This window comes from Panthera leo, chromosome A3 (genome assembly GCF_018350215.1).
Source record: "Panthera leo isolate Ple1 chromosome A3, P.leo_Ple1_pat1.1, whole genome shotgun sequence".
NCBI lineage: Eukaryota > Metazoa > Chordata > Mammalia > Carnivora > Felidae > Panthera > Panthera leo.
Window position 1 is genome coordinate 109,909,581 of NC_056681.1, and position 25,717 is coordinate 109,935,297.

The 25,717-nt window shown below is 36.4% G+C and overlaps 1 protein-coding gene across 1 annotated transcript in view; it reads left to right on the forward strand.

The window, feature by feature from the left end:
• The window catches only part of HEATR5B (HEAT repeat containing 5B), a 98,434-nt gene extending 73,657 nt beyond the window's left edge, over positions 1-24,777 (forward strand). Inside the window, exons 28-36 of the mRNA XM_042933251.1 lie at positions 2,356-2,593; positions 3,814-4,068; positions 6,004-6,131; positions 9,334-9,478; positions 10,633-10,899; positions 12,056-12,280; positions 18,250-18,401; positions 19,626-19,839; positions 24,001-24,777. Of these exons, the coding sequence (XP_042789185.1) occupies positions 2,356-2,593; positions 3,814-4,068; positions 6,004-6,131; positions 9,334-9,478; positions 10,633-10,899; positions 12,056-12,280; positions 18,250-18,401; positions 19,626-19,839; positions 24,001-24,305 (1,929 nt within the window). The 3' untranslated portion in view covers positions 24,306-24,777. The remainder of the gene's footprint in view (positions 1-2,355; positions 2,594-3,813; positions 4,069-6,003; positions 6,132-9,333; positions 9,479-10,632; positions 10,900-12,055; positions 12,281-18,249; positions 18,402-19,625; positions 19,840-24,000) is intronic.
• The last annotated feature ends 940 nt before the right edge of the window (positions 24,778-25,717 follow it).

Below are 25,717 nucleotides of genomic sequence, written 5' to 3' on the forward strand. Positions count from 1 at the left end.
CTTCTTACCTGCTTTCCTCCCCAACTCCGCATTCTCTTTTACTCACTGCTTTCTGTCTCTCCTCATCACATCTCAGTTCACTGAAATTTTAGTATCTCCACTTCCTAAGCTCTTGGCCACCCACTTCTCAGTCCCCCACAATCTGGGGTCTTCACTGATGCAGGCTAGCTGGGTCCGAGGACCCCGAGGGGGCCCTACAGGACCAACCAGGAGGGTCTTTGGCTTTGCTCAGGATAGAAATCAAACATGAGCTGAGAGGAAGTGGGAGCAGAGTTTACTGAAGATATAGAGAAAGCAGATACAGATACCAAGTCTCTGGGAGACTTGGAAAGGAAAGGAGAGTGAGTCTCATCTTTGCTTGGGGTCTGGGGTTTTTACTGGGGACAGTGGTCTGGTGTACATGTATTCTCAGGCATCCACGGACTGGTCAAAACAAGAACAAGTGCTCAGACATGCTCCGTGAGTCACTTGTGCCCTGGAGCCTGAGGTCTCAGTGTCAAGGTGTCTGGAGTCAGTGGTCTTGGAAAACTGATGACCCTACCTGATCACTCCTTAGATATTATCTGTTGTGCTAGAAGAATCTAAGTATTGTTTAAAAGACTATGAATATGTATATACAACTTATCTGGAATGTTAACGATATTTTCTTATTTTCTTCATTTTATACTTCTCATTTTTCTGTTTTTCTTGTGTGATATCTAATAAGAAAAGCCAAAATTTGTTAAAAAAAATAATTCTAAAAAATATATTCTCCTGTATTGCAAGTAGCAATATAAATTATAGAACCCTTTTGGAAAGGTTTTGACAGTGTCTATTCACAGCCATAAAAAGATTTATAATCAGTAATGCAGTAATTCTGTTTCTGAGACTTTAGGGAAGAATATCCAAAGTGTAGGAAGGAAGTGTTTACAAAAAAGGTTTACTTGGAACATTATTTATAATGTGAAGAACTGAACACCTTTTGTCTTTGAAAACTATAAGTAGTCTTTTTTAAGATTCTGAAGGCTGACTAGAGAATCAGAAGTAAATATAAAATTTCAACGATGGGGAAATTGTTAGACCTATTATGGCTCACCCCCTGCAGCCATGAAGAGTTATGGTTATGAAGACTAGGATTCCATGGGAAAACCTTATGATATGTTAGAAGATAAAATTAAACCCAAAGTTCTCTGTACAACAGCATTCCAGCTTACAAAGACAGAATATGATAACCTGGAAATTGGAATTATAGTAATTTTAAAAACCCATTTCCAAGACTTTTTATAGTATAATTTTTTAAATAACATCAAAAGTTAAGGGAAGATACATAACATCTGGTCTATAAATCCTGTAGTGACCTCTTCTCTTCCCCACTGCATATAGAGTAAAACCTTCACCTACTTTTTGCCTCCTAGTCTCTGCTCGGTCTGTACCACTTGCCAAAGCCTAAATGCATGTACAAAAACAAACGTGTATAACTGTAACAAAGAAGAATCTTTAAAATTATGATTTAGGAGGGGCGCCTGGGTGGCTCAGTCAGTTAAGCATCCGACTTCAGCTCAGGTCATGATCTCACGGTTCATGAGTTTGAGCCCCGCGTCGGGCTCTGTGCTGACAGCTCAGAGCCTGGAGCCTGCTTTGGATTCCATGTCTCTCTCTATCTCTGTCTCTATCTCTATCTCTATCTCTATCTCTATCTCTATCTCTCTCTTCCCTCCCCTGCTCACGCTGTGTGTGTCTCTCTCAAAAATGAATAAACTTAAAACAATTTTTTTTAAATTATGATTTAGGAAGTTGCTATTATACATCCTTTTGGTTTACCAACTGGAGAGAAAGGATATGGATAATATATATGTAAGCAGTAAATTATATGCTCATCTCTCTGTTATAAAGACTAGATTGCTAACTATCACTTAAGGGGTTAGAAGGATATTTATGGAAATCCTTTCTGTGGCCCTTCCCCCATGTCCCAGCCTTTTTCTTTGAATGCTGTCCAATTGTGTCTAATAAGTCTGTGAAAGTAGAGACAGTAAACAGGAAGTTATACCCTATGACGAAAAGAAAAAGTTAAAAAAAGACACACATAAAAGGGGGCTTTGTAAAGTATAGCAAGAGAAACCAGAAGAAATTCAGAGAACCCTACTCAAAGAATATTTTATGAGAGGAATAGTCAGAAGTCAGAGCAATAAAAACAAGTTACCTCCAAAGCAGGTGGAGTTATTCTTTGGAGGCTCTCAGGAACTCATGAGGCTGTATCCTCTCCAGTGTCTGTACTCAGCTACTTTTGGTAATTCAATTGTATAATCATAGCAACTTAGATTATGTCATTTCTTAGTATTATGCCTTGTTATTTTCTCCTCCTGAATACCGCACTAGGTATATGTGGTTGCTATGAATATTAAGAAGGAAGCGGAGTCAAAACCAAAAAGAGCAATTAAAAGCACTGATGATGATGATGATGATTTTGGTACCATAGATGAACTACCGCCAGATAGTTTAATCACACTTGTGCAACCCGAGCTGCCAACACTCAGCCGCCTGTGGTTGGCGGCACTAAAAGACTACGCGCTTTTGACTTTACCAGCCGAATTTGCTAGTCAGCTCCCCGCAGATGGTAAGTACTGCGTTCAGAGTTTGGCCTTTATGGAGTTCAGAGTAGTAATGAAACAAAATGTAATGGGTGGAAGCTAGCGACAATCACTAATAATATTATGATATAACTTCTACATCTTAAATTTATAAAGATAGTATAACATCTTAAATTTAAATTTTTAATTATTGATAATTTAATAAAGTGATTTAAGATGTAGCAACAACATTTTCAATTTCTGTGGACTTAAACTTGGCATTCTCTCACTTGGAGCCTGTTCTCCATATTGAATTTCTGAATTCAAATACAGCCTTAAGCTTATTTGTTAACCCAAGCAAACATGTTCTCCCTGTTATGATAATAACTTTATGAGCTAACATACTCTAAATAATTATGCATAACAAGTCATTACGCATAACTATAATGAAGTTTATTGCTGTGCTGGTCAGTGAATGCACGGACAGATGGGGGAAATCTTCAGTTTGGCAGTGTAAACAGGAGATGAGGGAGAATGGCAGGGGGAGTTGAAAGAAAGAGAAACAAGGGACAGAGTTCCCTGTCTCTGCGACAGAGAGAAAGGCAGAAAGGCGACAGAAAGAGTGATGGAAAGCGAAGGCGACCAGGGCTTTAGGGAGTGTCTGGCAGCAGTGGAGAGGAAGCCTGTGGCCACAAGGTAGAGAAAGGTACTGGGTTCCCAGCAGCATCCACAGTTGCAGAGGAAAGACTGGAAACCCTAGCATTGGTGAGGAAAACACAGGCACTCCAGTTCAGCAGTGGCAGGAAAGACGTTAGTTTTGGTGGCTTGGTAATGAAGAGAATCTCAATTGGTCAGATTGCTCTTTTGTATGTGCTGTGTCTGAATTGTGTGTGTCCCCTCAGAATTCACGTGTTGAAACCTAATCCCCATGGTGATGGTATCAGAAAGTGAGGTCTTTGGGAAGTGCTTAGGTCATGAGACGGAGCCCTTCTGAATGGGATTGGTACCCTTGTAGAAGAGACCCCACATGGAGTCAGAGAGGTGGCCCTTAACCGAGCATGCTGGCACGTGATCTCAGACTTCCTGCCTCCAGAACTGTGAGAAATAAATTCTGTTGTTTATAAGCCACCCAGTCTGTGGTGTTTTGTTATAGCAGCCCAAATGGACTAACACAGTAAGTGATGAGTATTTTTAAGTTAGCTGTGGATAAATGGTTAAACACTTACAATAAAAAGTAATGGCTTTGATTGGCTTGATTATTTTACAGGCGGAGCATTTTATACTCCTGAGACTATTGATACAGCTAGACTTCACTACCGGAATTCCTGGGCCCCGATTCTCCACGCAGTGGCACTTTGGTTAAATAGCACAGGATTCACGTGTTCAGAGTCTGCAGAAGCAGCAGCGATACCTGGCTTACAAAAACGTTCTACACCCGTCAATTTAAACCAGGCATCAGGAGCAACACCTAGTGCTAAATCTTTGCCAGAAATTAACAAAGATAGAATGCATCTGATTTTAGGTAGGTGTGTCATATTACTGTATTTCAAGATGTGTCATTTCTGAAAATTCATATCTGTAGGGAAGAAAAAAATCTCTTTTCTATCTTCTTAGGTTCTGTGGCTGGCCTAAGAATTAAATTGATATGAGACAGATTAACAAGAGAAGAGCACACAGATTTTTTTAATATTTTCAACCTGAAGTAGCCATTAGGCCCAAAAACTTACATGCCGTTCTGCACAAAGAACAGTAAATGATAAGAATGTGACAAGAAAGGGCTTTGGGCCAGGGGCAGTAAACTGTGGGACAGGGCTAGGAAATATGTGCAGGAAACTGGTTTTAGTAGGTTTGTTTGTACAGGTCTATTTCAGCATTGACTCCCAGTCTGGTCTTCCTGATACAGGGAGGGCACCTTTCTCATGAGAAATTTTATGACCTGCTTGTAGGTAGAAAGGGGTCTGCTGTTCATCAAGTACCTTCAGCTCAAAATAACCAATATGCCAGAGAGGCATATTTTGGTGTGGCATGTTCTGAACTCCTCCATCTTTCATTTTAATGCCATAGAAAAGTTTTATGTATCGCAGTTCAGAGAGGGAATAATAAAAGAATTTTTAAGTACATTTTCTAAATTACTAACTGAATTTTTAATATAAAAATTTAATTATTAAAAATATTCTGGGGCGCCAGGGTGGCTCAGTCGGCTAAGCATCTGACTCTTGATTTTGGCTCAGGTCATGATCCCAGGGTTGTGGGATTGAGCCCTGTGTTGAGCTCTGTGCTAAGTGTGGAGCCTGCTTGGGATTGTCTCTCTCTCTGTCTCTGTCTCTGTCTCTGTCTTTCTCTCTCTCTCTCTCTCTCTCTCTCCTCCTGCCCTTCTCCCCTGCTCACATGCTCTCTCTCTAAAAAAAAAACAAACAAAACTACTCTAAAAATTTTACCTGTCGTGTCTACTCACAGAGCAGTACTGAATAATTTTCAAGAAAAAAAAGCTACATTTTTCTTTTTCAACAACAGATTTTATTTTTAGTTGGCACTTAACAAATTGTCCCATGAGGAAATAACAAATGCAAAGTTAAAGCAAATTTGAATAAATTTCAATTTATAATTGCTTTATAGGTGTTCTTTTAACATTAAGATATTATAGATTCTAATGAGGCTCTTAAGTGGTCTTATCTTTTCTGGGAGGGGAAAGGAACACAGTGGTAAAATGAAATTATAGAACTCGTCAGTAAATCTTATACATGAAAATATGAGAGACTTCTAGAACTATGACCTTACCCTTATGCAAATTAAAAACAATTGTTACCTGGAGCTCCTTGGTGGTTCAGTCAGTTGGGTGACTCATTCTTGGTTTCAGCTCAGGTCACCATCTCACAGTTCATGAGTTCAGGCTCTGCGTTGGGCTCCACAGCTGGTAGTGTGGAGCCTGCTTGGGATTCTCTCTCTCTCTCTGCCTTTCTCTCTGCCCCTCTCCTGCTCACGCTGTCTCTCTCAAAATAAATAGATTAAAAAAAAAAAAATTGTTACCCAAGATATCCGTTGTGCATCTGTAGCTTGCCACTAAAAAAACTTTGTAGATATGAAAATTGTCTGGCAACCATTTAATGAGAGTTAATTGTATAACTTTCATAAGTTTATTTTTAAAAGTCCTAGAAAGAAAAAATTGAATATCTTCTTAATCAACTTGATGACTGTGGAACTGCCTCCCTCCCCCAACCTCCAATTTCATTGGAGGCTACAATCTGTAGTTACAAATCTGTATTCTAAAAAGCTAGAATCTGTATTCTAAAGTTTGGCTGCTGCTTTTGGTAACCATTTGGAAGTCTACTTCAAGGTAGCATTAAATATATGCTAAAGCATCTGACAAAGAAATAGGAAAAATAGAGAAAAAAATTGATGCGGAAGCAACGAAGTATGTGATGGTGACAAATGTGTATCTTTATTATGTACATCGCAGGTGTGAGTATACAGTTCCTTTGTTCCCCTAGACCCGAGGAGCCTATTGAACACGTCACAGCATGTCTACAGGCCTTACACACCTTGTTAGATTCTCCTTATGCCCGAGTCCATATCGCAGAAGATCAGGTACAGTGTATTTCTATAACAGTTTCTATAAATCGTATGCTTTGTTTTCGTCATATTTATCTTAAGATAATTTTCTCCCTTACGAGATAAATCTTATGTAGTAACTATTCAGGATTTTGGCTTTATCTAAGACATTATACTGAATGTTGGATGACCAGGCACAGCCCGCGTAGAGATTGGTCAGTATATCTTCGGAGATGTGTTCATCGGCAGTCAAGTACAACTAAAAATTAAGGGATGCCTTCCATCCCAGTTAATGATTCTACTAAAAAGGGGCTGAAGTAATTTATAAGGCTGTTAAGTAAATTATACCACTTTTAAATGTTTGATAAAGTTTTATCTCTCATTTAATGAGATTGTTTTTTGTGCTGCTCAAGTACTCCTCTAAACAGTTTAATGAATTGCTTTTTCTAATTTCTGTGTGGATTATTTAGAGGCCTTTATTCATGCTCCAGAAGCAAGCTACCAGCGGATTTGTTGCTCTTCTTTTTAATTCGAAATTCTTTCCCTGGGGGCACCTGGGTGGCTCAGTCTGTTAAGCGTCTGACTTCAGCTCAGGTCATGATCTCATGGTTGATAGGTTTGAGCCCCGCATCAGGCTCTGTGCTGACAACTGGAGCCTGGAGCCTGCTTCGGATTCTGTGTCTCCCTCTCTCTCTCTCTCTGCCCCTCCCCTGCTCGTGCTCTGTCTGTCTGTCTCTCTCTCTCTCAAAAATAAAATAAAAACATGAAAAAAATTTATGTTCTTTTCATAAGAAACATCTTTTTGGTTGCCATCACTACCATGTGGGGTAATTTTCTACAAACCACAAACTAACAGATAAAAAACAAAGTTGCTGTCATTTCATTATATATTCATTGCACCCCAGCCTTGCATCCTGAAGCTATTCCTCAGCTGTACTACAGATTACTGCAAGAAACTTCAGGGTTGTCTTCAAATAGTCACACATATAAAATTCAATCTGTGAATGAAAAGGGAATACTATATTTACACTCAGTAATTTGGGTGTTAACATAATTTGTCCCACACCTAACTACCTAGCTATTTTTTGCACATAATAGTGTTTTGTTTATGCAAGCACTGCTTTACACTTGGATGGGTTTTGTTTTTTTTTTCTCCTGAGTTGGTTCCTGTGATTTCAATATCATCAGAGTACATTGACTCAAAAATTGTATTCATTCACCCAACAACTTTTACTCTGTGCCTGTCCTGGCATCAGACACATTTTGAGGCTATGGGTATCAAAAATGGTTTCACTGCACCTGGATTAGGAGACCAGTACAATATGATAAGTGCTGAGCTAGCGGATGTAACGGTCTGAGGAGGACAGAGGGGAGGAGTGCTGACATTATCAAGGAAAATAAAGATTGGGTTGTCAAAGGAGATGATGGTTGGATTACATCTTAAAAGAGTTATGAGTGAGGCAGCACAAGAGGAATGGGTTTTCGTCTCCAAGAGAGAAGCAGATACAAAGACAAGAAGGTATGAAGAACAGGACCAGTTCAAGGACACTACTATCATTTACTATGGCAAAGGCAAAAGGAGCATGTGGGGGTTGTTAGATGAGGCTGGACAATGGGGAAAAGGCCAGCTTATGAAGATTCCTTTATGGCATGTTAAAGCGTTTAAAATCTATCTTGAAAGTGGTAAGGAATCATTAAAAATGTTAAAATAGGGGCACCTGGGTGGCTCAATCGGTTAAGCATCCGACTTCAGCTCGGAGCATGATCTTGCAGTTCATGGGTTTGAGCCCCATGTTCGGCTCTGTGCTGACAGCTTGGAGGGAGCCTGCTTCAGATTCTGTGGCTTCCTCTCTCTCTCTGCCCCTCCTCTGCTCATGCTTGCTCTCCCCTCTCTGTCTCTGTCTCTCTTTCAAAAATAAATATAAAAAAAAAATTAATGTTAAAATAGAGGAATGACCTGATTAAACTTATATTTAAGAATATGGTAGATATAGATTTGATCACTTTAATCAGTCTTGTAGAGATTGGTCTGTAAGAGATGATAAGGGAGGCAGGGTGACCAAATTAAGAGGCTCTTTTCATAATTCCAAAGAAGTGATGAATTACACTGGCCTAGGAAACTGAACAAAGGAAGAAGAAAAGAGGGCCAAGACTGGAGCCTGAGGGATAAATAGCAAATAAGGATGGAGATGAGGGAAGTAAGTCAACAGTGGAGATCACTAGAGTGGTAGGAGGAGAACTAAGAACAGAGTTACTAGGGCAAGAGAGAGTTTCAGAGATAGACAAGTCTCAGAAGAAACAGGATCCAGTATATAAGGACATAAGAGAGTCCCAAGGAGGTTACTGGTGACTTTGGGCAGAGCCAGACAGTGGAAGAGTGAGGAGTAAATGAGAGGGTGAAGGAAGTGGAAGCATCTATCTAGGCTGGGAACAGAGGAAGAGATAGAAAGGACATAGAGGCAAGAGAGAAGGATCTGACTGGGTTCGGGGGAGGAGGGCGAATTAGACAGGAAAGACTTGAGTGTTTTCCTTATACTGGGGAGAAGAGCCTAAGCAGAGGGAGAGAGGTTGATGATATATGAAGTACAATCAAGGTCCTTGAAGAACCCTTGGGAGGTCAAATAGGATAGGATAGGAAGCAAATGAGGAAAGATGAACCAGCCTTGGGTAGAGCCTGGATACTTAGTCTTAAGGAAAAAGGCAAAGGTGGCTTTGGTTATAGTTAAGTGTTTTTTTTCCCCTTTGAAATCTGAGGCAGGGTCATTGGATGGGTTTGATGTGGAAGATTGTAAGAAGCTTAAAATGAGTGGTGAAAGTTTGTAATAATTGCTGAGATGAATTGGACAGGGACTTACTAGAAGGGCTTAGAATCCCTGGTAGACAACTCCTGGTGCTCAGCTAGGATTGGAAATCATACATTTAGTGGCATTGTACTTTAGCAATGCCATTTAGTTCAAATGGAGGAAAGAAATAGGAGAATGATCATTTTTTAATATAAAAATTATTCAAACGCAAAAATAATTTGTTGACTGAAAAGGTGTTGACCATTTTCCAAGATTTCTCCATTTCTTGACCATTTCTCAAGATTGTTATAATTTTCTTATTTGTTACGTAGTCATAAATGTTAACTTTAGTTACCAACTTTATTTTTACACGCATATTTTCTTAGATTTTAATAACCTAAATTTATCCTTTGAAATTAAGATAAATTAATTTTACCTGAATTAATTTATAATAGCTGATTGGCGTAGAGTTGCTGAGTGTTTTGCACCGCCTCCTGCTGACCTGGAACCCCCCATCTGTCCAACTGCTGGTTACTGGAGTTGTACAACAGATAGTAAGAGCTGCTCAGGATTATTTGCAAGAAAAAAGAAACACTCTAAGTAAGTACTAGAAATTATGCTAACTTTGAAATAGATCTTATTTGTACTCTGACATTTTAAGTATCAATGCCAGCAAGTTTTTAATAAAAATTTTAATCAAAAAATTTAACCATATATATAGAAGATTTGCAGTTGATTTTGCTTTAATTAGAAAGAGACAAATGAGGGGCACCTGAGTGGCTCACTCAGTTGAGCATCTGACTCTTGGTTTCAGCTCGGTTATGATCCCAGGGTTGTGGCATTGAGCCCTGTCGGGCTCCGTGCTGAGTGTGGAGCCTGTTTAAGAGTCTCTCTCTCCCGCTCCCTCTGCCCTGCTTGTGCTCGCTCTCTAAAAAAACTAAACAGGGGCGCCTGGGTGGCTCAGTCGGTTGGGCGTCCGACTTCGGCTCAGGTCATGATCTCGTGGTCTGTGAGTTCAAGCCCCACATCAGGCTCTGGGCTGACAGCTCAGAGCCTGGAGCCTGTTTCGGATTCTGTGTCTCCCTCTCTCTCTGACTCTCCCCTGCTCATGCTCTGACTCTCTCTGTCTCAAAAATAAATAAATGTTAAAATAAATAAATAATTAATTAATTAAAAAAACTAAACAAACAAAAAACCCAAAGGAAATTGCTGATAGCTATTTCTCACCTTCAAAAGTGTCAAGTTGATATGGTTCAATCTAGCATGTGTGTTACTCGTAATATGAAATACATTCCAAATAAATTGTCCTTTACCTTTTGAAAAAAATTTTTAACGTTTTTTTATTTATTTTTGAGACAGAGAGAGACAGACCATGAACGGGGGAGGGGCAGAGAGAGAGGGAGACACAGAATCAGAAGCAGGCTCCAGGCTCTGAGCCATCAGCCCAGACAGAGCCCGACGCGGGGCTCGAACTCACGGACTCCAAGATCGTGACCTGAGCTGAAGTCGGACGCTTAACCGACTGAGCCACCCAGGCACCCCTGAATTGTCCTTTACCTTAAGGAGACGTCAATAAACAGAATTATAGGAAGGCAGAGAATTATTCTGAAAGACATGTGCTATCAGTTAGACATTCAGTTATAAATTCTTTTGAAAGAATTTCTCAAATATACTTATTGTGTAGTTTTATCTACTCTGTGCTATTTTTTTTTTTTTTTTTTTGCTGGAAATTTTACCCATTTTTTCCCCCCAAGATGAAGATGATATGGAAAAAGAACCCTGTCCTGTAGTAGGAGAAGGAGGTGACAGCGGTGGTCTTGTTCCTGGAAAATCTCTTGTGTTTGCAACTATGGAGCTGTTGATGTTCATTTTAGTGCGACATATGCCACATCTCAGTACCAAGATGTCCGACTCCCCCAGTCACGTAGCCACTAAAACTCGACTGTCAGAAGAAAGTGCTCGTCTGGTGGCAGCCACAGTTACCATACTCTCTGACTTACCGTCCCTTTGCTCGCCTGCTGGTACAGTATTGAACACTATTTGCAAATGCATTATATTGCAGTAGACAAAGATGAGCCTTCCTTTGTTTTTAAGTGCTGTTATGACTTATTTTCCCTCTTAAATCTCAAGTATGAAAGAAGTCAGTCTTTTATGACGTTTACCTTTTGGAGCCTATAAAGGTTAAGGATTTAAAAAACCAAAAACTCAAGATGCTCTTCAGATATATTTCAGACAAACCAGCAAAGAGATAGAAGCACAGCTTGAAGCAAGACACTGAATGTTAGTGGATAGACATAAGGCGGGACGACTAAACCTGTTAGTTTCTGGTCTAGTTGCCACTTTTGAGTAACACTGACAAACTAATAAACATCAGATGACTGTGACAACCAACTGTAAGGAATAACTAGAGAAATTATAGCTGCACAGATTATAGCTGTCTGCAGATACCTGAAAAATACCAGATGGAAACTTAGACTTTCCCTCTACTTATCTAGGAGGAGAAATAGGAGAAATAGTATCAGGAGATATAGAGGCAAATTTCAGCTCAATGCAAGCCTGTGGATGTAAAAATAATGAATTCTCTATTGCTGGGGCTTTGCAGGCCAGCTACGATGGCTGCATGGAAATGTGGTGAGGGCCATCTTCCCTGAGGTGGGGGTTTGAATTCAATGACCTTCGAGTTCTTTTAGCTAGAAATTCTGGAATTTTTTTCATTTCTTCTTTGCTTACCCATATAGTCTTTTCATCATTTTTCCCAGCATGGGAAAATGGTTAAGGCTGACTTGAATACACTGGAGATTGATTACATGTCTTAGAATTGTTACATGATTCAATAAGTTACTCAGATGCTTCTCAAAGGATATGGTAGTGCTTCCCTTCTGGTTCTCTATCTTGCTTTCTCATTTTCATTTTGAAGGGTATGATTAGATGAAATACTGGAAATAATAAAAATAAGGCTAGCCAGAATAAGAAAGAAAATATTGTCTTCTTTGAAATAACTTGCCACTTTCTCATTTTCTTTTTTAACATTGAATTAAGTAATAGGAATGCAGTACATTTTGTAAAACAACAAGGAAAAAAATAATATTAAACCACAATCAAATGTGAAAACAATTGGAAGAACTGTAATATGAGAACTGAGTAGTTATGAGGTAATCTGATTTGTTTTCAATTCAGGATGTATGACAATCCTGCCCACAATTCTGTTTTTAATTGCAAGAATATTGAAAGACACAGCAATAAAATCGGCAGATAATCAGGTTCCTCCACCAGTCAGTGCAGCTCTTCAAGGGATTAAAAGCATCGTGACACTCTCGATGGCCAAGACGGAGGACACTCAGAAACAGTGGACAGCTCTAATTCGCAGCACTCTTGCATGCATCCTGGAATATTCTCAGCCAGGTAACCTAAACAGGGCTTAAAATCCATAATGTATTGGGATATCTGTATGCCAATAAGTAGTTGAATGAGCTTATCAGAAAAGTGCTATAGAACACTGAAGCAACTCAGAGATGTCTTGTAGTCATGTTAGATAGGAATGTTAGTACCCCTTTCTGGATATTTGGATATTGACTGTAAATGTCCTTGTCGTAGCACTTAAATACATGTTGGAGGTTCCCCAGGCCAAAAAGGACAGAAAATTTCAGAAAACATACTCAGAATCAAATTGATATGTGTTAAAATATTTTTTTGCTTCCATTTTTTAAAATAAATAAAATAGAGAAAGTTGAAGTATCTGTCACTCACCAAGCTTATCCTCAAATGAAACCACAGTCTTGATTTAGATATATTTCATTCCAGAAATATTTTTATATGTAAATAAATATACTTTTTGTATTAATAAATATATGTCCTTATTAATAAATAATAAAAATAAATGTATATATTAATAAATGTATACATGGGTTATATATAAAATGAGGTAAATAACCATGTGCAATATATAATATTTTTGTGTTTTAAAAATTTTTTAATGTTTTTATTTATTTTTGAGATAGAGACAGAGCATGAGCAGGGGAGGGGCAGAGAGAGAGGGAGACACAGAATCAGAAGCAGGCTCCAGGCTCTGAGCTGTCAGCACAGAGCCCGACTCACGGGGTGTGAGATCATGACCTGAGCTGAAGTCGGATGCCCAACCGACTTGAGCCATCCAGGCGCCCCTCTTTTGTGTTTTTCAATCGACATAAGTAATGTCACAGCATATCATTCTGCCATTACGTTCTCACTCAAGAGTAAGGTTTTTTGGAGCTATTAATGTGTACATATAAAACTCTCATTTATTCCTTCTATATAACTTCTATATAGTTTCCATCACATGAATTTTTCAGTTATTATTCATTCTCTGTCAATTGATATTTCTGCTGTTTCAGATTTTTCCCCATTATAAAAATTGCTGCCATGAACATCTTTATAAATTGTTCACACACTTGTGCTATGCGATTTTCTGGGGTACACCGCTAGAGATGGAATTGATGACATATTTTAACTTTAATTTTATCAGACCTGGCCAAATTGCTCTCCAAAGTAACCATGTGAATTTAAACACCCACCAGCACTGGATGATAATCTCTGTTTCTCCATGTCCTCACCAAGACTTGGTATTTCAGACTTTTAAATTTTGCTCTCTGATGGGTAAAATGTACTGTCTCGTTGTTTTAATGTGCATTTCTCATTTTCCTAGTGAGTATAATAAGCATTCTTTTAATTTTGAGGGAAATGCTTATTTGCACTTTTGTTCATTTCTATTCTGTGTTTGACTTTTTCTTTCATTTTATTTCTGTTGTAAAGACAGAAACAAAGACTGAAGACAAAGAATAATAAAGATTTGCCATGTCACGTTTCACCTATTAAAATTTGCCACGTCACCTTTCACACATTTCCACACTAAAACTGTGGAGCAGGCCCATAAATTAACAGACAGGACAACGAAACACACAAATTGCTTTAAAACAGACATTTATCCACATGAGAATATAATACATGATAAAGACCATTCATTATCCTTCAAATGGTTTGTGTCAGGTAGCTGTTTGAGATATCAGTTCCAGTTAGGCCCTCACCTTAGATCATGACTCAAAATAAATACCAGATAAATTAAAATGATAATATAACATTTTAAAAATAGTTACAGAAAATACATGTACAACTTTTATGTAAGGATGGCAACAGAGTGTGTAAGTGTAAGAACGGAAAATATCACAGAGGTAAATATCAACATACTAGGCTATAGAGTAATTAACTTCTACCTGTCAAAACCTCTTACATTAAAAGGTAGCTGAAAAAAAAGACAGCTGAAAAACTGACAACAATATTTATGTTAGTGTTAATATCATTAATATACAAAGAAGTCTTGTAAGATAAACATTTAACACCCAATAGAAGGGGAAAGAACACACATTAGTAAAAAGTAGAGATGACCACCAAGCATATAAAAAAAAAAAAATCAACCACATTAATAAGCAAAGAAATACGAACAAAAATGAAGTAATATCAAATTTTTCTTGTAAAGTTGATTTTTTTTTTAAATGTGATTGTACAGTTGGCATTGGTACCCGTAGAACATTTTCATAGTTTGCTGAAGGGAGTTTAAAATAGTTTAAACTTTTAGGGAATCAATTCTATAGAATGTACAAAGCGTTTTCAAGGATTCATTATGTTCAAGGTTATTTGTCACAGTCTGTTTTACAATAGTGAAAATATGTGATAAATATAATTACCTGGCAGTGGGAAAAATTATAAAATACATGATTATATATTAATTTGGATGAAATATCCATTATATCTATTAAAATCATATTTATAAATACATACAAAAAGAACGCAGACCAGAAGGATTTAAAACAGTACCTAGAAATTAAACTGTCACTTGATGGTAGAATTACTTTTATTTCCTTCCCTAGACCATTTTTATATGTTAAACAATGACCTTGTGTTATTTTTATTATCTGAATTTTTAAAAATTTATTTGGAAAGGAAAACTTCAATTAGTTTTATTAGTGCTACTGGAACTATTTTAGCTGTATCCCGAGTGAATGTTTATAACCAACTAAAGAAATGTTAAATGCCATATTTATATATGTATGTGTATGTATATATGTGTAAGTACATAAATAGATATGAGTAACAAGATAAATAGTTAAGAATTTGTTTAAAAATCTAAATATTGTTTTAATTTTCACGGGGCAGTTCCGTAGTCAATAATCATGTTTTTTAAATTGTCAGTTATAAGGGAAGGTTTTGATATTTTATCAGTCTAGTAATATTAAATTAATTCAAAAGTATGATAAAAGAATGAACTTGCCTAAGATATTCTGTCCAGAACTGAACTCTTAGGAGATGGTCAATATGAAAATGGGATCAAGGCCACAAGTACCATTGTGTATAATATATGCATAGTATATGTAAGCAAGGCAAGCAGAATCCCTTGCTTTACAAGAAAAGTTTTGTAATTGAGAATTTTTATTATGGAAATCATATTTCCTAGTATAAAATCTGAGACTTCCACTTAGAAAAAATGTACATATGTATGTATGTGAACACATACACCCATGAATAGAAATCTCCTTGGATGTAGTGTATACTCTTAATATTGCTGCAGTTTTTTTTTTTCATTTCTAAAAACTTCAATGTTGAATAGATTTCAAACTTTTTAAAAGTTACAAGAATAACATAGTTAACTACAGTATACTCTTCTCCTCAATTCACCAGCTGTTAACATTTTGCCACGTATCTTATTACTCTATAATCCACATGTTATTGTTAATATTATCGTTGTTAATTATGCTGAGCCATTTGAGAATACACTGAAGTCATCATGACTCTTTACTACTAAATGCTTTATGGCTATTCTAAGAACAAGAACATTTTCTTACATAACCACAGAAGAATTATCACATGTAAGCAATTTAACACTGATATAATGCTATTGTTATTCATATTCAAATTTACCAGTTGTCCTAATAATGACTTGAATAGAAGTTTTTTCTTTTTCTTTTTGATACAGTCCAAGATCACGCATTGTACTTGTCTTAATGCTTTAGTCTTCTTTAATCTGAGGCAGTCTCTCTCAGCTTTTCTTTATCTTTCATGATATTGTCCTTTAAAAGTGCAGACCATCTATTTTATAGATTGTTTTTCAGTTTGGAATTGTGTGTGTGTGTGTGTGTGTGTGTGTGTGTTTCTTGTGCTTAGATTCAGGTTATGCTTTTTTGGCAGGAATACTGTATGATTTTGTTAGGTCTTTCTCAGTGCATCGTGTAAAGAGGCATATAATGGTGTTTCGTCTCATTATTAGGAGTCTTTTTTTTAATGTTTATTTTTGAGAGAGCGAGAGACAGAGAATGAGCATGAGTGGGGGAGACGCAGAGAAAGAGATGGAGACACAGAATCCGAAGCAGGCTTCAGGCGCTGAGCTGTCAGCACAGAGCCCCATGCAGGGCTTGAACTCACGAACCATGAGATCATGACCTGAGCCAAAGTCAGATGCTTAATTGACTGAGCCACCCAGGCACCCCCCCCCCCCATTATTAGGAGTCCTAACTTTAATAACTTGATTAAGATGCTGTCTGCCATATGTCTCCACCATAAAGTTTACATTTTTCCCTTTTACAATTAGTAAGGAATTTGTAGGGAGATACTTTGAAACTATGTCAATTATCTGTTTCCCATCAAGCTTTTACCCAATGGTTTTTGTTTTTGTTTTTGTTTTTGTTTATTAAGTAAGCCCTACCCCTAGTGTGGACGTTGAATTCATGACCCTGAGATCAAGGGTCACATGCTCCACCAACCCAGCCAGCCAGGCGTGCCATACCCAGTCATTTTAATATCTGTTATACCTGAACCAGTTCTTACTGTGATGATGTCAAAATGATAATTTTCTAACTTCTTCATTAGTTTTCTTCCTTTTGCATTTATTAGCTGGCATTTCTCTGAAAGGAAGAGCTTTTTCTTTGCCTTCATTTGTTATTTTTTTTTATATGGTTATTGTTTATTACTATCAGTACAGACTTATGATTCTTTTTTTAGTTCAGTGGGTCCATTAATGTCATTTTGACATATCTCCATTATTTCCTGAGCACATTTTTACTTTCTGGCACCAAGATGTGGCAGACTTACCTTATGTTTTCCCTATTACTGTTCTGGAATTAGTCACTTCTCTAAAAAAGCCCTGGTTTCTTTTAGTAGGAAATGGTATTTAGATAGCAGATCTTAAAGTCGCAATTTTAAAATAAAGTGTTAATTTTCCAACAAAAAATTGCTTGCAGTGTCACAAACTCTGAGTTAGAGATTGTTCAATAATATTCCTACTACAATAATACAGTAATATTCCTATGATGGAGTTCTCAGGTTTTTAACATCTGTGACTTAGGTTATTATAGATTGGCTAAATCCTTCAGATTTTACATCTCTTCCTTTTCTTCAAGTTAGTGGGCTTCTTCTCAACTATTTTTGTAGCACATTCTATTTTATGCTGGTACCCTAATTAGGAGATAGTGTTAGCATATTGAATATATTCATAATCCTGATAAATTACTGATTATAGAGTATTTGCAATTTCCAAATTAGTCCAAATTCATATGTAAAGAATGTTAGTAAGTTCAGCTGTGGAAGAAATGATAATGACAAAATAGTTGAGGTCTCTTCTTTTATGTTTTTTTTTTCTTATTTTATATGTTTAATAGTACTTTTCTTCAGAAAAAAATGTATATATTTCCTGTGTTTCTAATAACATACTGTATTTCCATTAGGTTAAAGTCATATCTATTCCCAAATAAATGGTTGCAATAGCAAGAAGTTCTTTAACATTATGAGAATACTGCCTTCAGGAAATTGTACGAGATTTTTTTGATTATGGTTGTGTAGAACTTACAGGTTTCATATTTACTGAATATAAAGGTGATATCACTAACAAAGAACACTCTGGATTTTTAAACTACTTAGAATATCTTATAATCTCCTGGCTTTGTTGAAGGAATAGCTGTATTTGGAAATTGTTGATCAGTCTAAACTACAAGGAAGTTACGTAACTTTGAAGTAATTTTACATTACAGTGTTATCTTTCCTATTCCAATTTGCTTTCCCTTGTAGAGTTCTTACTAGGATTTATGCCTGAATTTTTTTCAGTTAATATTGTATCATCCAGAAAAACAAGGAAAAAAACCTTAAATACAGGAAGTATCCCTGTTTCCTTAGTAGTAGATGAGTTCTATCCATAAAGTTGTTTATGGACTGCATTAGATTGAGGCACATGCTGCTGTAAATGTCTTTTAGGGGAGAGAAGGTTATTGTTCATGTTTGGAATTCCAAAGCATGTTGGAAACAAGACATTGCTTTCATTTTTCACGTATTTTAATATTATTCATATATTTCAGAAGATTCCATGCCTATGCCTGATGAAGTAAGCATGCTAACAGCGATTGCGCTCTTCCTGTGGTCTGCTAGTAGTGAAATAATAGGAGTCCAGTCATTACAGAATGGCTGCATGAACAGATTTAAGAATGCATTGAATTCATGTGACCCATGGGTAAGTTACACTTAAACATAGAGGTAAACATTCCCCTTTATCAATAATATTTCAGATTGGTTCACTAAAAGGGGTAATACATCAAATGAGAACCTAAATATTTGCTATGTGGTTTTTAAATAGAAAAGCTGGAAAAGATCACAGGGTTTAAGCACTAGGAGACACGTTATGTGTATGTTTATTCTCCAATGTCTAAAATATTTTATTAACTCTGACTTATATTGGTAGAAATTTTACATGAGTCTGCGATTATATTTTTCACTGTTTACTTAATGGCACCAAGAACATTAAAAAATAAATTTGTATTATTCCATGTTTTGATGAACCTATTGGAAACTAGTTTTTCTAGAAAATAAATTTTTTTGGCTTCACAGTGTCAAAGTCTGAACTAATGATTCTCAAACCTGCTTCGTATCAGAAAAAAAAAAAATCAGTTTAGTAACATGATTCCTAGAACTCTGCTACAGTCTTCCTGAATCATAAATCTGTATTTTAAAAATATTGCCCAAGTATTTATGTCCAGCAAGGTCTGGTAACTTCTTTTCTACCAAAGTGCTGAAACACCTTTATTCCACTATTTGTCCCATATGGTGATGGACCTTCCTTTGATCCTTCCTTCCTTCCTTCCTTCCTTCCTTCCTTCCTTCCTTCCTTTTTTTTTTTTAAATGGTAATATGAAGTATTTCTAAGCTAAAGTGGAGTCAATGAGATTTTACTTTCTAGAGACCTAAAAACTTAAGTTGCCATAAGCAGTTATTTCCAGGGAATTCAAATGAATGTGAGGTGTCTTACCAGTGTATTTTTATAGCATTGTTTGACATCAGTTAGATATTCGCCTTCCTTACTAAATATGTTAGGTTAAAGTGGAAGGGACAATTGTCGAGTAAAGAAAAAATTAAAAACAGAAATTGGAATTCCTGGTTTCTAGCGTCTTCCACACTATCGAAATATACAAATTATATAGGCTTGGTAATTTGGCAGTTACCATATAAGGAATGTTTTTTTGATTAATTTCTTTTAAGTTAGTTTTTTTTTAGTTAGCTTATTGGCAATTTTGTTATTTTAGCTTCATTTCTATAAATAGAAAAGGGCATTAATTCATCCTGCATTTTAATTTTCATCCTATAGTGTCGTATCTTTTCTTCCTCTATTAAGTTGCAGTGTGAGTGTACACAAACAAGAACTATTGCACATGTTAATTAATGAAATTACTTTCTTCTATAGGTTCAAGCCAAGTGTTACCAGCTTCTCTTGTCAGTCTTCCAACATTCCAATCGTGCCCTTTCAACTCCTTACATCCATTCCTTAGCTCCAATAGTAGTTGAAAAGCTGAAAGCTGTTGAAAGAAACAGACCAGCCAGTAGCACAGAACTTTTAGCTGTTCAAGAAGGAATCAAAGTTCTTGAAACGTTAGTTGCTCTTGGGGAAGAACAGAACAGTAAGTATTTGTATAAAAACCCAAGTCTCAAATGAAGAACTGTATTTTATATATATATATATATACACATATATATGTGTGTGTGTGTGTGTGTGTGTGTGTGTGTATATATATATATGTATATATATATATAAAATTTGATATTGGACACAGGCCATTGCAATAGTAAGTTTACTAGGAGTGGTTACTACCGGAAAGCTTAATATTTTTCTTAGGGTGCTAATAATATAGTGTATTGAGTTGATTTATATTCATTTTTTTATGAGCAAGAGGTTAAAATAAATTACTGATGGCATTATAGCACATTGATGTTTTTTCCTAGGAATGTACTCTTTAAGAACTAGGGGAAAAAAAAAAAGAACTAGGAAAACTATGGATGTTTAATAGATTTATAAAAATAATTTATTGTTGTGTTTATAATAGAAGTACAAAAGCTTTATAACAAACATGATGAGATTAGTATTAATACCACACATCATTACTAAAATCCTTCCAGTTTTGAAATTTAAAAATTATTTTTATTTAATGAAAAGCTACCACATACATACATCAATTTAATCACAGACTTAGCTTAATACCTACTCTTTATTCCCTTGATTTCATCACAATCTAAAATTTGTCTTTAGAAATATGACTTTTAATTATTGCAGAAAGACTATACCTTTTAAACTAGTACCTTATGATTGAACATTAAGCTAGTTCCAATTTTTCAAAATCATAAATAATTGAGCTAAGTATCCTTGTACACATTTGGGATTCTTTGTATCTTTCTTTGGGATTCTAAGTATCTTTGTACAGATTTTTTATTCTGTTTCTCAGACAAATTCCTTAAAGTGAAATGACTGGGTTGAAGGAAATGTACATTTTTAAGGCTTTTAATATATATTGCTGGTTTATACTCCAGATAACAATTATATCCATTTTTTCCATCATAAGTTTTTTCTTCTTCCCTTGAAAAAAATTTTTACAGGAAATTGGGAAGATAGGAGAGATTTTGAAAAAGCTATTGTAATAGTTTCCCTATAAAGTAATGATCCAGGGGTACCTGGAACCAGGGGCTCAGTCGGTTAAGCATCTGACTTCAGCTCAGGTCATGATCTCACACCCCGTGAGTCGGGCTCTGTGCTGACAGCTCAGAGCCTGGAGCCTGCTTCAGATTCTGTGTCTCCCTCTCTCTCTGACCCTCCCCCTCTCGCACTCTGTCTCTCTCTCTCTCAAAAATAAATAAACACTAAAAAAATTTTTTCTAAATAATAATCCAAAACTATGATAGTAAAAAAGGATAAACGTAAAGGTGATTATGAAGAAAAAGGTTTTTTTTTAATTTTATTTATTTATTTATTTTAAGAGACAGAGACTGAGTAAGTGGGGGAGGGGCAGAGAGAGAGAGAGAGAGAGAGAGAGAGAGAGAGAATCCCAAGCAGGCTCCAAATTGCCAGTGCAGAGCCCAGTTAGGGGCTCGAACTCACAAACTGTGAGATCATGACCTGAGTGGAAATCAAGAGTTGGATGCTTAACCGACTGAGCCACCCAGGTGCCTCTGAAAAAAGAAATTGATGTGACTTATACACCAGTCTTATTGTACGTCTTAAAAGTCTTGGTATAGGGGTGCCTGGATGGCTTGGTCAGTTAAGCATCTGACTTCAGCTCATGATCTCACGGTTTGTGAGTTCGAGCTCAGAGCCTGGAGCCTACTTCAGATTTTGTGTCTCCCTCTTTCTCTCCCCCTTCCACCTCTCGTGCTCTGTCTCTGTCTCTCTCTCTCTCAAAAATAAATAAACATTAAAAAAAAAATTTTTTAAGTCTTGATGTAGTACACAGCATCTGTTATCTGAGTGAAGCAATCTTAAAAAATGAAGAAACTATGATAATACTTATTGTTGATATTTCACTAATATTTAATATGAGAATATATAGCAATTTACATATATAATATATAGTATAAAGTTATACTTAATACTACAATACATAGTTATAGAAAATACAGTACTATAAAACCCAAAGTGTAAATTTTCAGCTTTTAAATTTGCTTTATCAGTGTTTTTCACATCAGTTCCAAATGCTAATTTTTGTTTTTAACTTGATAGTATCCATTACAGAAATAGACAATGAAGTTTTTTCACTCGACATGACCAGGGTTACAAGCTAAAGACATTGGATTTATATTTGAGTCTTAATTTTTATTCATCTTTATCCAATCTGTTACTCAAAACTTATCCTATCTTTTTTTGAAACTTCTCTAGGATTCAAGAGACTCTGACTTCCTATTCTTGTATCTAATCATCTCATAACTAGATAACTATAATAATTTCCTAAGAGTATTCCCCATCAATTTTACCTAGAACAATTTTACCTCTTCTTTGTTTAAAAACTGTGAGTAGTTTCCTCTTGCATTACTGCCTCAAGTCTGAATATCCTTGCTCAGTTCTCAAAACTTTATTCTACTCCCTAATGTGTACCCACTAACCTGACCAGTCCAGTTTTCTCCTTCAGCTTATTTTAATCTCTATACAGTCTGAATTCTGTTTTCACTTTTCTTGGGTGTGTTTCTTCCCCCTCTTTCTCCTTATACAAACAGATTCAACCTATGTCAGATCTCATTTCTTTAGGGAAATGTTGCCTGATTACTCAGCCCTCTCTGACCTCTCCCTTCATACAATTTCTTTGGCAGTTATGATCAACCGTATTCTATGGCCCTGAGATTTTAAGATAATCACTAAAAGTATAAAATCCTAAAGTATTCCTCAGCTGTGTGAGTTTTTTGAGGAATTCTATCTCAGATGCCAACCACAGATTTTTAGCACTTAGTTCTATAATTGTTTGGTGTACTGTATACTCATTTTTTTTTTAAGTTTATTTGTTTAATTTGAAAGCGGGGGTGAGTGCCAGCAGGGGAGGGACAGAAAGAGAGGAAGAGAGAATCCCAAGCAGGCTCCATGCTGTCAGCCCAGAGCCCTATGCAGGGCTCAAACTCAGGAACTGTGAGATCATGACCTGAACTAAAGTCCAGAATCAGACGCTCAACCGGCTGATCCACCCAGGCACCCTGTGCTGTATAGTCTTTTCAGCTAGGTAATAACAGTTTTAAGTATAGATGAATTATTACATATTTCCTAGAATGCTTAGCACATTTCTAGATACTTGATGGGTACTTAAATAATTTATAATAGATTTTTTCCAGTTAATTAAGTGTTAAAACCAAACCTTGCTTTTCAACGTAATGGTGGAAAGCTTTGTCTGCTCTAGTATGCACAGTGTACTGAAGATAATTTCATATTTATTTGATAATTTACTATTATATGTTCATTATGAAAGTTCTTATTAAACAGTAATGTTATAATTCTGTGTGAGGAACATTCAACTAACTACCTTATTTGAGGATTCTTGGGACTTTTAAAATATCAGCTTGTTGTCTTCTTTCTTCTGAAATTTTATCATGGAAAAATCCAATTGATAAGAACCTCTGAGTGGTTTTCAAGAGAAAGGGTGTTTATGTGTTTGCTCATGCATTCAACAAATAGTTACTGAATGCCTGCTATGCACCAGGTGTGTTCTAGTCATGAAGTAAACACACAAAGATCCTTGCTCTTTAGCCCTAAATTCTTGGTTTTTAACCCTAAATTCTATATATTCCATTATTTTTGTGAGATTCTTGTCCCTCACTTACTGTGCGTTTGGGGAGATAATGAAATGGGAGAGAGTTATATTTCCATTTTAAAAAGAAAGAAATACTTAGTTTTAGTTAAATGTTAGTAATTGGATGCTGTTCAGATATCTGTTTCCTACTCGAACCTCCCTATTCTGGAATACCCTTAAAGATGTCATAATCTTACTAGCCGAATACATTCCACCAGATGGCAGTTGTAAAATGCTTGTTCCTTTTTCACCTTTTTAGGCAGTAATTTTTTTAATAGAACAAATTAATATAAACCTAAGATTTACAGTGTAACATATCTGGTCTCAGCCAGATAGCTTAGCATTAAGTAAATATTTGATATTAATTATGAGTTATTGTTGAGTCTAAAACAGATTGTGTATGTGTATTTGCTTATGTTGTATTATGATTGAGACCACCATGGTAATTGCATAATTTTAAAATTAAAGTTTATTGTAATTGACAGACCCGGGATGATCTTCAGACTTTACCTTTGTTATTTACAGGAGTCCAGTTACTTGCCCTTTTAGTTCCCACTTTGATCTCCTACCTGCTGGATGAAAATTCCTTTGCCTCAGCAAGCACGGTTTCCAAAGATCTTCATGAGTTTGCACTCCAGAATTTAATGCATATTGGACCTCTGTATCCACATGCTTTCAAGACAGTAATGGGAGCAGCGCCTGAGTTGAAAGTGCGTTTGGAAACTGCTGTTCGGGCAAGCCAAGCCAGCAAAGCTAAAGCAGCTACCAGGCAGCCAGCCCCGACCGTACATTCTGCACCAACGATTAAGCTAAAAACAAGTTTTTTTTAACTTGATATTCCATTTGTTTTTATTTATACTACCTAGTGGCACCTAATTAGCGATAGCAACTGTATCATTCCGAGCTATAGGTTCTGCGTCATTTGAATTGTATGCCTCAGATAAGCAGGACAAGTAAAATAACGCTCATGCCGCCGCTTTCTGATTTTGAAGGAGTGATCGTTTTTATCCATGTGGTAGGTGTGCTTTCATTTTTCTCCTAATAATGTTTTGTTTTTGTTAATTAATTTATTTTTAAACACTGAGCCATAGGCTCTTAAATTTAAATGCTAAAAACAATTATATCATGTAGTTGGGCAGCCTATTGATATTGTCAGGAAAAAACAGGTCAGTATTCAGCATCTGTCATGAAAAAATTTAATTGAAAAACGTGCAGAATTTAAATTCTGAAGTAACCAGAATAACGGAAACTATCTGTTTTGCGGTGTATATATAATATGAATAAAATCCCATTTTCTTAGCATTTCTCAGAATGTCCTTACCTTTCTGATAGATCTTTTTACTTTCATATTAGATTACTAAATTATGCTTTGTGTGTAGTTTAATTGTTAACTGAATTAAAACTCGCATTTAAAGATCCATTAAAATGTTTCAAATGTGGAATAATGTTCTGTGTGGTGTTTTTTTTTTTTTTGATGGCTAAAACTTTGGCCTTGGTTGTGTTTTATAATTACAGTGGAGAGTCTTGAGACCTGACTATGATGGTTACTCTTGTTCATCAAATATTTATTGAGTGCCTGCTGCATATAAGGCCTCAAGCTGAGTGCTGCAGGGTATACAAAAATGAATTAGTCCTAATTATGATTATGCCAGTCTTTTGTGCAATGGGAATTTTACCACATCAAATAGATAATTGATGAAACGAACATTTGCACAGTGTTGAGCAAATATTAAACACCAAGTTTTACCAGACGGTGTTACGTAGACCACAGGTGTCAATAGACTGCAGGTGTCTCATGGACTGCAGGTGTTGCATAGACTGCAGGTGTCACATAGACTGCAGGTGTCACATAGATTGCAGGTGTCACATAGATTGCAGGTGTCACATAGACTGCAGGTGTCTCATGGACTGCAGGTGTTGCATAGACTGCAGGTGTCACATAGACTGCAGTAGCAACAGCAAGTCACCTTTTTGAATATTCCAGATGCACACCTGTTTCTCATCGCCTGGCCTTCTATTGGCTTGCATACATACCCTCACCAGCTGGCAGCTCCCATCTCCTTGCTGGCTTTCCTTATTCAGTCTGTTAGGCCTCTCAGAGGGGGCTTTCATTTGCCCATTTCTTACTTTCTTTTATGGCTACAGGGTTGTTGTTTCATCTCAAACTTGCTTTTCCAAAGTTATTCTTGTTTCAGGGGAGATATTTTTGGTCACGGTTTTATTGAGATGTAATTCAGACACC